The 14,798-nt window shown below is 41.6% G+C and overlaps 1 protein-coding gene across 2 annotated transcripts in view; it reads left to right on the forward strand.

The window, feature by feature from the left end:
- KDM4B (lysine demethylase 4B) overlaps positions 1-14,798 on the forward strand; it is a 277,035-nt gene that overhangs the window by 237,772 nt on the left and 24,465 nt on the right. For both annotated transcript variants that reach the window (XM_036755284.1, XM_036755292.1), the window contains 4 exons: positions 1,973-2,195; positions 6,213-6,289; positions 7,012-7,067; positions 8,072-8,180. In XM_036755284.1, the coding sequence (XP_036611179.1) occupies positions 1,973-2,195; positions 6,213-6,289; positions 7,012-7,067; positions 8,072-8,180 (465 nt within the window). The remainder of the gene's footprint in view (positions 1-1,972; positions 2,196-6,212; positions 6,290-7,011; positions 7,068-8,071; positions 8,181-14,798) is intronic.

Here is a 14,798-nt window from a genome sequence, read left to right on the forward strand (position 1 = left end):
GTTATTCTGCGAGAAACATTGAATATGAAGAATTCATAGACAACTGAGGCAGAGCGACATAAACAGAACCAAGAGAACAAGATATACAATGACCAGAAGAACGTAAATGAAAAGGAAACTAAGATGAAGCCAGACACTGAGTTTTTATAATGACTAAAGATGAAGGAGCATCTCTTGCTAGTTGTCACTTTGGGCAGCGCACTGGGCTTGAAGTCAGGAAGACCCAAGATGGAATCCTTCCTCAAATACTTGTGATTTCTGTGGCTCTGGACAAGTCATTTAACCTCAGCCTCAGTTTCCTTTTCTGTAAAGTGACAGTAGTAGTGCCTGCCTCACAGAGTCCTCGTGAGGATCAAACAATACAATGTATGTAAAGCACTTTGCAAAACTTAAAGTGCTCTCCATACGTGCCATCGTCGTCGTCGTCATCTTTTACTCTTCCTTCTGTTATTACTATAATTGTTGGTATTATTGCTGCTGGTATTATTCCTTGCTCTCAGTGGAGAGACAGGTGACTACTGGTTTAAAGGCTCCCTCGCTGTTCCGCTTGTTTTTGTTTAGCTGTTTTTTTATGTTGGGGGCGGGGCAGATGGAAAGTAACATCTGGAAATGACTATGACAAAAAACTTTTGAGTTCTAGATTTTCTCCCTCCCTCCAGCCTCTCCCCCTTCTTGGGAAGTCAGGCAGTTTGATACATGTGAAGTCATTCAAAACATACTTTCATATTGGCCATGCTACAAAATAAAGTGCAGGCAAAAGAAAAATAAAGTGTTTAAAAGTGTGCTTCAGTCTGCATCCAGAGTTTACCAGCTCTCTCTGGAGGTGGATGGTGTTTTTCATCACAGGTCATTGTCTTGATCAGAGTAACTAAGTCTTTCACAGTCAATCATTTTTACAGTATTGCTTTTACTGTGTACTGTGTTCCAACTCTGCTCATTTTACGTTGCATCAGTTCATATAAGTCTTCTCAGGTTTTTCTGAAAGCATCCTGCTCATCATTTCTTATATCACAATAATATTCCATCACAATCATATGCCACAACTCAGCCATTCCCCAATTGATTTCCAGTTCTTTGCCACCATAAAAAGAGCTGCTATAAATGTTTTTGTAAATGCTGTATAGGTCCTTTTCCTTTTTCTTTGATCGCTTTGGGTTACAGGCTTAGTAATGGTATTTTGGGGTCAAAGGGTATGCACAGTTTTATAGCCCTTGGGTGTAGTTCCAAATCGTTCTCCAGAATGGTTGGACTAGTTAACAGTGCATGATACAATTCCACCAACAATGCTTTAATGTCCTAGTTTTTCCACCTCCCCCTGTAGCATTTGTCATTGTCCTTTTTAGCATAGCTCTTGAAAATCTAGTATCACTACTATGCTATAAGACATCAAAGCAGTACTGAAAAACATGAATACCAGGAAACATTTGCTATTACTGAGCCATTTGTTTAAGGGCCTCACTTGTTGTCAGCCCTCTTGAATAGGATATTTCGTTTTCAGTGAGAAGCTAGCTCTTGCTCCTCAACTCTTTGGGGAAGGGAAACTCCGATCCCAAGCGCTTTGTGGCCTTGGATAAATTCAGGCTTTTTTTTTTTTTTTATCAAACACACATAGTCTCTTCTCGGCCATAGAAAGCTAAGTATTACCTAGAAGCTCTTCAAGGTGACATAGTTCCTAAGCCCATTGTTGATCTTGGTGACCTAGAGGGAACGTCCAGGCATTCATGTGCTGCAAGATTTCCAGCAGTACGGCCAATAAGCATGCCCCAATCATAGATGTTCTTTAATGGGAGGCCACATGGCCATTTTTCAGTGATGTCATTCTCTGTGGCCAACATCACAGAACTGTGAATTCTTTTCTTTTATTCCCCTGACGTAGAGCTGGCAGTTACACAGTGAATGCTTTGTAACAAGAGTCCTCTACCCACCTATTAGAGCAAAGATTTTACCTAACACTGCTTTGTTACTTTCAAAGTCCTTACAGACAGATAAAGAGACTTCCCAGGCCCCTGTGGGGGAGACCTCCTCACTACTTCAGCTTTCCAAGTGTGGACAGAAGACCAAGCCCTTGATCCCAGAAATGTGTTTTACTTCAAGCGGTGAGAATACCGAGCCTCTCCCTGCAAATTCTTATATTGGTGACGATGGAACCAGCCTCCTCATTGCCTGTGCCAAATGCTACTTGCAAGTTCATGCCAGTAAGTTAACGCGCTTCACGTGGGGACTGAGGAAAGTGTGGGCTGATGGAAAAAGCACAGGTAAAAGGCAGTGCGGGTGGTTGTGGTCCTCTTCAAAAATTCAGGCATCCTTGAAACAACATCTTCTGACAAAGAAGATCTGAGATCTACTGTCTGAGAAGTAATGACAGTCCTCGAGAAATATCTTTGGTTGGTTCATGTTTTTACTTGCTTTTTACTGCAGGTTGTGCAGATCTGATCTATACCCACAAGGTAGAGGTTTTCACTTTACCATAAAATACACATTATTTCACATTACTGCACAATAGGACCATGTTGCTTGTTCAGTGACTTCTTCAAAAAGCTTGAGAAAACTCAAGTTGATTTCCCTTTTGAATTTCCTGAAGCTGCTGGGTTTTTCTATGGTTTGGCAACTTTTGGATGCTATGCATCATGTAAAAAAACTGAGAGGATACGTCACATAATTAGGCAAAAAGCACAGAAGATGTTTTAAAAAAAGGGGTTGGCCTTCTGTATAACATCAGGTAAAGGTCCATGAAGATCACATCAGCACAGAAAGAAAAGACAAACATTGTAGATGTAGTGTCTTTCTTTTTCTATTTGATCTTAGAGTGGCCCCTTCTGGAAACCCAGTGGCAGAATTTAGTAACTGCTAAACTCCTGCAGATCAGTCAGGTATATTTTCAGTTATAGTTTGGGCTGCTGTTATGACAGTATCTTATTAGAAGGAGGCCCTTTATTTCACTGGGTACTTTCCTACTGACTTTGCTATTACAGAACTGCCTTCATGAACAGAATAGTTAAATTGATGAAGAATACCGTAGGGTATTCTAGGGTATTCTGTGCTAGGTGGCACAGTAGATCAGAGTGCCAGTCAGGAAAACTGAATTCAGATGTGACCTCAGACACTAGCTGTGTGACCCTGGGCAAGTCACTTAACCCTGTTTGTCTCGGTTTCTTCATCTATAAAATGAGCTAGAGAAGGAAGTGGCAAATGACTCCAGTATCTTTGCCAAGAAAACCCCAAATGGGGTCACAAAGAGTTGGACACAACAAAAAAAGACTGAACAACAAAAAAGCCTTAGGAGGATACAAAAGTTCTTACCATCTCTCCTCAAATTTTGCAACTTACTGATTTTATTTTTCAAGCCAACTGGAAAAACCCTTGGGTTCAGGGGTAGGGGACAAGCATGTCCTTGGTCTGCATCTGATCATCCTACAGTCAGAACTCTGTGTGCTGATTGTCTGGGGTTTATGTCCTTCCTTGTTCCTCTGTGCACGACTCCTTGTTACTCCCCCGCCTTCAGGGCCACTTTGCCTCTCTGGTATTTCTGAATATGTGGATAGCTTTTGACTGGCAAGAGTTTGATTCAGGAAGTCCTAGTGAAAGTTTTGGGTTAGTGGATCGGATTCAGTTGTGGCACTGTGGTGCAGTAGAAAGAGACTCTTACTAGCTAGGGGCATCTTGTCCCCTTCCACACGCAAGCAGAGATCAGTCAGGTACTAGTAATGATCGTGAAGCTAGTTTTACTTGTTTCTTGCTTCTGTGCAAAAAGGTAGCAACAACCCAAAGATCAAGCTCGTAGGAAGGTATGAATGGATGGACGGATGAAGAAACATGTTAAGCTGAGCCATGAACATACAGTAGAAAAGGGAGGTAGTCTCTATGCTCAAGGAATTCATATTCTAGGAGATAGCACTTACTAGATAGCAAGTTTGGAAAGAAGGGGAAACGGAAGGCAGCCTTGGTGGCAGGGTAAACAGGAAGGGGCCGATGGTTCTCCGTCTTACCAGCAGGACTACATGCACATTGAGGTGATGTGAGCAGAGAGCACATCAGAGAGCTGGAGGGGCCCACAGTCATGAGAAGAGAAGAGTGAGCCCTAGAGCTGGAGTGGAACAGGTGCATTAGGCTTTCTCCTAAAGGAATAGGGATGGGGGGAGGAGGAGAAGTGTTGAAATCCAACCAAGACGGGAAAGGAAGTAGGAGGCATTGGCTGGAAAAGTTAGAAGGAAGGGGGAGATATTAATGGAACCATAAGCAAGAGCTGGAACAAGGGAATGGGTCAATCCCCTCAGCCCTCTGGCTGAGGAAAGGAAAAGGAAGACATTTAATTTTATATTCCCCATTGAAGGTGGAGCAAAGAGCTATAACTTAGATCCATGTCCTTTTTGGAAAGTTAGTATTATCCTTTCCCCTCATTCACTGGCCCCGAAGTTAATTTTCATATGCCAGCTTAGTGCTTATTTCATAAAAGTTTCCAGTCAGTTTTGGAGAGAATCTTCTGTTCTGTAAATTGATTAGGTGACCAGTAGCCCCCAGGACTTCTTGCTGAATTTTGGGGGAGAAAATAGTAGGGAGAATTAGACAAAAGAGAAATCAGCCCACCATTGTTTGAGCCCTTTGATAGAGACCTTAGGCCTACTGCATCCTACCTTTTTTGCTTAGAAAGTAGCTGGAGAGAGAATTTCTAACAGCAGATAATAGTGTCTTGAGTTTCACGCCAACAATATGGGAGACTAGCGGCACTACCCAGTTGAGCTTTGCAGTTGAACCAAGTAGCAGGATAGAATATCGATCTACTATTTGACCTTGGTAAAGAAGGTCACATCTACTTATTATCAAATAAAATTATTTTTCATGGTTTCAGCCTTATAGATAAGAGGGCACCTCACAGTTTAGCACAAATATCTTTGGTAAAGATTTAAGTTCAGTTCCCTTGTTGCTCCTTGGGTACCAGGCTCCTGCCAGCTCTGTTTAAGCGTGCTTATAGAACTAAGGTGATAACCTAGAGCTTCAGCCTCCCTTATCCACCCATAGGCTGTAATCCCTAGCTGCTTTGCCTCATGCTTAGATAAGGATTTAGATTCTAATCTGGCTCTGTATCTTCTCTAGCCGTGCACAAGGGAGCTTTCTTACCAGGCCGAGCTGTGTTTTGGGGAGGAATTAACCAGCAGTCAGCACATAAGGGTGAAGTTAAAGCTTTTCTCCAGCTCAGCTTTCTCTCTTCTGAGCCAGTGTCATCTGGCTTTCTCTTCTAGGTTGTACTCTATAAAAGTGTCCTTTTTTTCTGAGTAGCCAAGTAGCTTTTCCACTTGGACTGCCAATCTGTGTCTGTTGGAGAGTGAAGCTGATAGTACAGTGTCCCGGCCATGTCTGCTCAAAGTCCGTGCTGTCTTCCTGTTACTTGAAACCTACCATAGGAGCTGCATTCTTAGGACAATCACTTAATGCAGAACCTTCCCCTTGGAATTTCAGAGGCAGGAGATAAACACTGCAATCTCATGTAGTCACATGCAACTCTGATGTTCCCAACTGAAAGATTTATGCAGGCTAGTTTCTATTTCACATGCCTTTCTTGATTGGCTTTCCAAACCCTGAGCCAGTCGGCCCTGGGCTTCCGTCCACCTACCCCCTTCCAGGGCTTGATTTGGATTTGCCTGCGTAGCCCGTCAGTGACCAGAAGATGCTTTTGGTGGAGTACACTTGTGTAGCCATGTTGATTGCTCTTCAGTGTCTGTCTGAAATAGCTCTCATTTGTGGTACTCGGGTGGTCAGGAACCTGACTGTGTTGATATTTTCACTTTTATTATTACCCAATTAGAATATAAGTCACAAAGTTGACCAGTCTTCAATTGCTTTGGATGGTGAATTTTTTATAACAAGAAAATGTTTATACAACTAAGCACATAGAATATCTTAACGATCCTGGCTTTAATATTTTAGGTTGATAGCTTGGACTTAGCCAGAATTAACCACATGTAAAGGGGATTTTAGTTTTCTTTCTGCATAACATTAGCATTTTAAATGAACCATTACTAGCTTCTTTTGCCCCAAAGCCTTTTGTTTCACACTGTGTGCTGTGGCCTGAATTAAGGTGAAGAGGATGGTAAAAGAGAACAATTATCTTAAATGTAGTGAATTCTGGAAGGTCTAAATTTAAATCCCACCAACAGCTGTGCCCATCAGCTCCCAATGACATAGCATCTGAGCTCTGGATCTCTGCCTTCTTTCAGGTTGCTACGGAATCCGTCCTGATCTGGTAAATGAAGGTTGGACCTGTTCCCGGTGCACAGCCAATGCCTGGACGGCGGTAACATACCCTTTACTGCCAGGGCTCTTTGTTCTTCAGACTTTGCTCATAGGCATTTAAAAGCCCCTGGTCGTCAGGCCTTTGGGGCTGAGAGTTAGAACTGGGATAGAGCTTGGGTCTCTGTCACGATTTCCTTGCAACTCTGTAATATTAGGCATGATTCCTCTCTTCTCCAGGCCTGTTTTCTGTAAACTGAAAGAATTGAATCAGACAGCCTATCAGAGTAGATATAGAAGAGACAGCCTGACATAGTTGAAAGAGTACCAGATTTGGAATCACTGGATTGTCCCATCCCTAGTTTTCAGGCAGAGATTGGATTACTGCTTGCCTGATTTATTGTTGAGCATATACCTGCTGAAACACAGCTGGGACTAGAATAAAATGCTCCCTGTGATGCTAAGATCTGGTTCAGACCCCAGGTTCTGACATTTATCTCGCCATACTAACCCCAAGCGATTCACTCAGCCCTTCTGGGGTTCAGTTTCCTCCCATGTTAAATGGGGATAACAGCACTTGTACTACTTAGGTCACAAGATAGTTGGGGGTTTGGAATCTTTAAAGCATTATAGAAATGCCAGGTGTTTTTGTTACTCCTGAAGAGTTAATTTAAGGATCTGCTCTGTACTGGGACAGTGAGTAAGAGCACCTATGTGGAAGGAAAGTTGAGTAGGAAGGGTCTGGTAGCTTTTACCATTAATCTGTACAATGGTTTTCCTCTGTAGGAATGCTGTTTGTGTAACCTCAGGGGAGGAGCTCTTCAGATGACAACCGATAAAAGGTAGGAAGGGGTTTTATTTTTTTTTGACTGTTTGGCCCTAGAGCTTACACATTAGCATATCATGACTCTTGCTCTACATAGGTGGTTCTGACTGGGAGCAGCAAGGCAGAGGAAGTGATTGATCTCTGTACTAGAGATGATACTGACTCCTTTTTTTATCCTATTGGTGGTATCACTGACCCTTCAGATACTGAGTAAGACCCAAGTATTGGACAAAGATTATGGTTGGAGGGACAGTGACATCAGACTTAAGTGAAGTCTGAATATCCCATCTCATAATCTTATCTTACAAACTCCTTAACATCAGGAACCTTGTAGTTTGGTGAGACTAGTACTGAACGTAGAGTCAGGAGATCTAAGTCGCAGTTTACCTTAGTATCTATGTAAGCTTTCCTGAACTTCAAATTTTCTTCTCTGTAAAATGGGGATAATTATAGATCAGCACAGCACTACTTCAGCTAGTGCATGCCTCTGTGCACAATGAGCAGTCAGTACAGTGTGACTATTCAGTCACCAACCACCTGAGAAAAATGTTTAAAATCACTAGTAATCAGAGAATCACACATTAAAACACTTGTGAAATATTACTTCACACAGATTAAGCTAGCAATGGTGCTAACTGGAGGGGCTATATATAGTAATACTGATTCACTGCTACTGAAGTTGTGAATTTCTTCAATGGTCTTGGGAAAAAAATTGGAAATGAACAAGAAAAAATGCCCATTTGCTCATAGGTTTTAGCCCTGAGATTCAACTACCAGTACTATATTCTAAGGAGATTATTAATCACAATAAAAAAAAATCTATCCATACTAAAGTGTTAGTAGCAGTGGATTATTTGTGTTAAAACTAGAAACAAAATACATGTGTAGTCATTAGGGAATGTCTGAACAAGGAATGATAGAATGCAGTAGAATACAATATATTAATAATTTTAATAACAAAAAAGTGAGAGCTCACCAAAAAATAAAGTTTGTAATCAAGATCTCCTGTGAATTGCCTAGGTGGATCCATGTCATCTGTGCTATTGCTGTCCCAGAAGTACGATTTCTTAATGTAATAGAGCGTCACCCTGTGGATATCAGTGCAATACCAGAGCAACGATGGAAATTGGTAGGTGTTTAAGCCATGTCAGACTATGTTCTATATTGCGAAGTTTTTGTGGAATTACTATATGCTTTCTTTGCCCAAAGGAAATAGTCAACAAGTATTTATTGAGCGTTTCTATGTGCCATACACTGCACTAAGTGTTGGGAATGCAAAGAAAATACCTTCCCTGTTCTCGACAAGTCACAGACCCTTTATTATTAAGTATTATTAAGTACCTACTTTGTGCCAGCCTTGAAGATATAAAGAAAGACAAAAGATAGACCCCGTTCTTGAAGAATTCACACAGTCTAATGAGGGAGAACATGCAAAGGGCTGTGTACAAATAAGCTAGAGACAGAATAGTTTGGAGGAAGTCTTAGGTGGAAGGTTCTAAGATTTAAGGGGGACTAGCAGCAGAGACTTCTTATAGAAGATGGGACTTTGGTTGAGACCAGGAGGAGGAAGAATTTTTTTTTATAATCAATATGCCATTTTTATTAGGCTGTGAGGCCTCCCATAATAAAAGGAGGTTCTGTGGTATCCATTTTTTAAAATTTTATTTATTTTTAAAAAATCATCATTTATTTATTTAATATTTCTAGTTTTCAGCATTAATTTTCACAAGAGTTTGAATTACAAATTTTCTCCCCATTTCTACCCCCCCCCTCCGAGATGGCATATATTCTGATTGTCCCATTCCCTAGTCAGCCCTCCCTTCTGTCACACCACCTCCCCAATCCTGTTTTCCCTTACTTTCTTATAGGGCAAGATTGATGCTTATGCCCCATTGCCTGTATATCTTATTTCCTAGTTGCATGCAAAAACTTTTTTTTTTTGAACGTCTTCTTTTAAAACTTTGAGTTCCAAATTGTTTCCCCTCTTCCCTCCCCACCCACCCTCCCTAAGAAGGCAAGTAATTCAACATAGGCCACATGTGTGTCATTATGCAAAACCCTTACACAATACTCATGTTGTGAAAGACTAACTATATTTTGCTCCTTCCTATCCTATCCCCCTTTATCCAGTTTTCTCCCTTGACCTTGTCCCTTTTCAAAAGTGTTTGCTTTTGATTACCTCCTCCCCCTATCTGCCCTCCCTTCTATCATCCCCCCTTTTTTGTCTCCTTCCTCCTTCTTTCCTGTGGGGTAAGATACCCAGTTGAGTGTGTATGTTATTCCCTCCTCAGGTCAAATCCGATGAGAGCAAGATTCACTCATTCCCCCATACCTGCCCCCTCTACCCTTCCAACAGAACTGATTTCTCTTGTCACTTTTATGCGAGATAATTTACCCCATTCTATCTCTCCCTTTCTCCCTCTCTCAATATATTCCTCTCTCATCCCTTAATTTGATATTTATTTTTTAGATATTTTATTTTTTAGATATCATCCCTTCATATTCAACTCACCCTGTGCTCGCTCTCTCTCTCTCTCTCTATATACATATATATATATATATATATTTTCATATTCCCTTCATCTACCCTAATACTGAGGTCTCATGAATTATATACATCATCTTTCCATGTAGGAATGTAAACAAAACAAAACAGTTCAACTTTAGTAAGTCCCTTGTGATTTCTCTTTCTTGTTTACCTTTTCATGCTTCTCTTGATTCTTGTGTTTGAAAGTCAGATTTTCTATTCAGCTCTGGTCTTTTCACTGAGAAAGTTTGAAAGTCCTCTATTTTATTGAAAATCCATATTTTGCCTTGGAGCATGATACTCAGTTTTGCTGGGTAGGTGATTCTTGGTTTTAATCCTAGCTCCCTTGACCTCCGGAATATCATATTCCAATCCCTTTGATCCCTTAATGTAGAAGCTGCTAGATCTTGTGTTATTCTGATTGTGTTTCCACAATACTCAAATTTTTTCTTTCTGGCTACTTGCAGTATTTTCTCCTTGATCTTAGAGCTCTGGAATTTGGCAACAATATTTCTAGGAGTTTTCGTTTTGGGATCTTTTTCAGGAGGCGATCATTGGATTCTTTCAATTTCTATTTTACCCTCTGGCTCTAGAATATCAGGGCAGTTTTTCTTGATAATTTCTTGAAAGGTGATATCTAGGCTTTTTTTTTTTTTTTTTGATCATGGCTTTCAGGTAGTCCAATAATTTTTAAATTATCTCTCCTGGATCTATTTGCCAGGTCAGTGGTTTTTCCAATGAGATATTTCACATTGTCTTCCACTTTTTCATTTCTTTGGTTATGTTTTATATTATCTTGATTTCTCATCAAGTCACTAGCTTGTACTTGCTCCAATCTAATTTTTAAGGTAGTATTTTCTTCAGTGGTCTTTTGGACCTCCTTTTCCATTTGGGTAATTCTGCCTTTCAAGGTATTCTTCTCCTCATTGGCTTTTTGGAGCTCTTTTGCCATTTGAGTTAGTCTGTTTTTTAAGGTGTTGTTTTCTTCACTATTTTTTTTGTTTCTCCTTTAGCAAGTCATTGACTTGTTCTTCATGGTTTTCTCTCATCATTCTCATTTCTCTTCCCAATTTTTCCTCTGCTTTTCTAACTTGCTTTTCCAAATCCTTTTCCAGCTCTTCCATGCCCTGAGACCAGTTCATGTTTTTCTTGGAGACTTTTGATGTAGGCTCTTTGACTTTGTTGACTTCTTCTGGCTGTATGTTTTGGTCTTCTTTGTCACCAAAGAAAGATTCCAAAGTCTGAGTCTGAATCTGAGTCCGTTTTCGCTACCTGGCCATGTTCCCAGCCAACTACTTGACCCTTGAGTTTTTCATCAGGGTATGACTCCTTGTAGAGCAGAGAGTACTTTGTTCCAAGCTTGAGGGGATGTGCTGTTGTTTTCAGAGCTATTTCTATACAGCAAGCTCTGCCACACTAGTCCTCCTCCTCCCCCAAGAACCACCAACCCCACCGGACTCAGATCTTAAGCAGTCTCTGCACTCCTGCTCTGATCCGCCACTTAATTCCTCCCACCAGGTGGCCCTGGGGCTGGAAGCAATTGCAGCTGTAGTTCTGTAGCTGCACTACCCCACAGAAGACTGCAAACTCCTTTCACTCTGTCCCCACAGCTTTTTCCACTAACCTTCTCTGTTGTCTTTGGTGTTTGTGGGTTGAGAAGTCTGGTAACTGCCACAGCTCACTGATTCACGGCGCTAGTACCTGTTCTGCCTGGCTTCCAGTCTGGTTGGTCTGGGCGCACCCCATGCTGGGCTCTGCTTCACTTCGCTCCCAGCTCCATGCAAGATAGACCATACCTAGTGACCATCCAGGCTGTCCTAGGCTGGAACCCTGCTTCCCTCTGCTATTTCGTGGGTTCTGCAGTTCTAGAATTTGTTCAGAGCCATTTTTTATCAGTGTTTGGAGGGTCCTGGGGGAGAGCCCTAGGCAAAGTCCCTGCTTTCCAGCTGCCATCTTGGCTCCGCCCCTTCTTGAGGAAGAATGTTTGAGGTGTGGGCAACAGTCAGTGTAAATATATGACATCAGGAGGTGGCTTCTTGTGTGTGAGGAGCAGCCAGGAGGCCAATCCAGTAACTGGACTGCAGAATACGTGGAGGGAAGTGAAGTGTAAAAAGACTGGAAGGGTAGGGAGGAGGGAGGTAGTGATGTTAGCTTTAAAAGTCATAGAGGCAAAATTTCAATGAATGAGTGGTCCTAAAGAAGATAAATGAGAAGGCAGTCCTTCAGTACTTTGCAGAGGGAGATCCATGGGTGTGGTAGGTATTGTATATATTTTCAGGCTTTTTTGATGTATTGATTAGATTTGTTGAATTCTTTTCTTCCTCTCTTTTTTCTTTAAAGAATATAATTTCTCATATAGGATGGCTCTGGAAGGGGGATGGATACTGGGAGAAATTCTGATGATAACCAAAAAAAAATTACAAAAATGTATTTAAAAAGAAAAAATCAAACAGGATTTCTTATTTTATCCTGAAGGTAATTGGGAGCCCCTGACCCTTTATTGAGCGGGCCGGTGACATGGTCAGACCTGTGCTTTTGTAAGGTCATTTTGGATTGGAGTGGGGAAAGACTTCAGGCAAGGAGACCAACCAAAATGCTACTGCAGTAACCTAGGCAAGAGTCATGTGATGAGGGTCTGAGCAAAGCATGGTGGCTTTGTGAACGGAGAGAGTGGGACATAGACAAGAGATGTCGGATATGTGGGACAAGCGTCAGGACTCAGAAGCGGTGCTGAGATTTGGAATCCAGGAGGACGATGGTGTCATTAGCGATGATAAGAAGGTTGAAAAGATGGTTTAGAGGGAAAGGTCATGATTTGTGCTAGACCTGTTGAGTTTGAGGTGCCTATGAGGTGTAGGGTTTGAGATGTCTAAAATCTGACTAGTGATCAGAAGAGAAATTAGGGGGACATATGTATGTGTGTATATTTGCATGGAAGTGAGAGTAGGACATTTGTGACCTCATGAGAATACCAAACAAGATAGTATGGAGGGAAGAGAAAAGAAGACCCAGGACAGATCTGTGAGGTACACCCACAGTTGGTTAGTGAGTAGGAACTTAATGAAGATCCAGCAAAGGAGGCTAAAAAGGAAGAGTCAGGCAGGAGGAGGATCAGAAAGAAGGAAGCAGGGTTGTGGAAGCCTAGAGAGGAGAGAGTTCTGATGGACAGTTCCAAAGGCTCCAGAGAGATCAAAAAGGATGGGGACTGAGAACGGGTCATTAGGCTTGTCAATGACGAGGTCACCGGTAACTTCAGAGAGAACAATTTCAGTTGAATCATGGTGTCAGGAGCCAGTTGCAAAAAATTTAGCATCAAGAGAAAAGAGAGGAAGTAGAGACAAGTATAGATGGCTCTCTCAAGGGGTTTAGAGGAAAACAGAGGATAGTGATCAGGGAAGGCTAGATCACATAAGGATAGGGAAGACATGGGGAAGAAACCTTTAGAAGGAAGGGAAAGAAGGAAACAAGCATTTTATTAAGCACATGGTGAGTGCCAGGCACCGTGCTGAGTGCTTTACAAATATTATCTCATTTGGTTCTCACAACAGCCCTGGGAAGTTGGTGCTGCCATTAGGCCCGTTGTACATTTGAGGAAGTGACTTCAGGGTCACACAGCTAGTCAGTATCTGAGACAGGATTTGAACTCACTCCAGGCTCAGCACTCCCTCCACTGTGCCATGTAGCTGTCTTTATAGATAAGGCAATACTGAAGATTAGAGTGAGGGGGCAGTCTGCTAGATAGGCGTATGCAGAGGGTTTTGCCATGTATTACAGAGGTAAAAGAGGAGATAACCTCCATTTTTTCAGTGAAGTATGAGGTTGATATGGTGGAGGAGGGGATGCCATAGGAGGCTTGACAACTGATGATGGTTTGGAAGCAGCCACTTTGTTCAGTGGGATGGTGAAGGGGCACGGTAAGAGGCTTGCCTGTACGATACAAATCTGTAATGTACACAACATGGTCTGTGAATTTTCTCCAGCTACTTTCATCAACACATGAATAGAAGCATGGAAAGCAGATAGTGGCAATAATCAAAGGCTGAGGTTTGAGTAGAGGCGAGTGTAGAGGTGAACTGGTTGGCCAGAAACTTGAGAGAGAGAATGGAGAAGGTAGCCAGAAGAAAGCAATATCCTGGGAAAGAACAGAGAGGTGGAAGGCCTGGGGAACACTGTGAGGACAAAGAAAAGGTCAGGAAAGGTGGAACAAGAAAAGACTATGGTCCACTAAAGGAATTTCATAACACCCGGAGATGTGTGATCATTCATCCACTGAGCGCCCCCCCCCCCCTTAAGGAAAGTGTTGCTGGGCTAGAACCAGGCACTTGGTAGCATTATGACTGGAGCAGAGCACTTCATAACTCTGAGACTCCATTTCTTCATCTGCAAGATGGTTATAAAAATGCTTGTACCACCTACTTCATGCCTATTGTGAGGAATGTATGTTATAAGCTATACAGTGCTGTGTGTGTGTGAGTTATTATCTTTGCAGTTAGGTGAAATGAGGAAGCTAACAAAAGGTTTTCCACATGTATGATTTAGCCTGGTTTTTTTTTTTAATTGACACACTAGAACTTATACTTCCAAATGAGCATTGTCCTTCAGAGTTGTCCTTTTTAGAAACCATACCATTTTCCTAGTGGTGTAGCCATTGCTTAAAGTAGTTTAAGGATCTCTTATCTAAAATTGCTGTCTTGGCTAATTTAACCACTCACTTATCCACCATATATGGTCAGAATTTAAAAAAAAAAAAACTTTTCCCAAAATATTTGCCACCAATGAGGCTACAAAAAAAGAACATGCCATAGGCTCTGGAGGCAATATCCAAAGAGCCTCTTATAACATTTTCGGCAATCAGAGAAGCATTGCAATCAATCCAACATTTTAAAATTACAATTTTGTTTTTATTGATATCTTTTGTATTTATGTCACCTTTACTTTCAGATATATACCTTTCCGTTTCCCCTACCCAGCAAGCCATATCTTGTAACAAGGATTTTAAAAGAAGTGATGGGGGGAACAAAACCAATTCAATGAACCAAACCAACACCTCAGCCTCACCTCTGCAAAGTGGAAAGGCTGGTGCATTTTCTCAGTTCTTATCTGAGGTCAAAACTCAACAGTTCTACCATATGCCAGGCATTATGCTAGACACCAGTGATACAAAGACAAAAATATTGGTTCTTCCCCTCAAGGAGTTTACATTCTAGCAGGGGAAGCAAC

Source organism: Trichosurus vulpecula, chromosome 1 (assembly GCF_011100635.1).
Source record: "Trichosurus vulpecula isolate mTriVul1 chromosome 1, mTriVul1.pri, whole genome shotgun sequence".
Classification (NCBI taxonomy): domain Eukaryota; kingdom Metazoa; phylum Chordata; class Mammalia; order Diprotodontia; family Phalangeridae; genus Trichosurus; species Trichosurus vulpecula.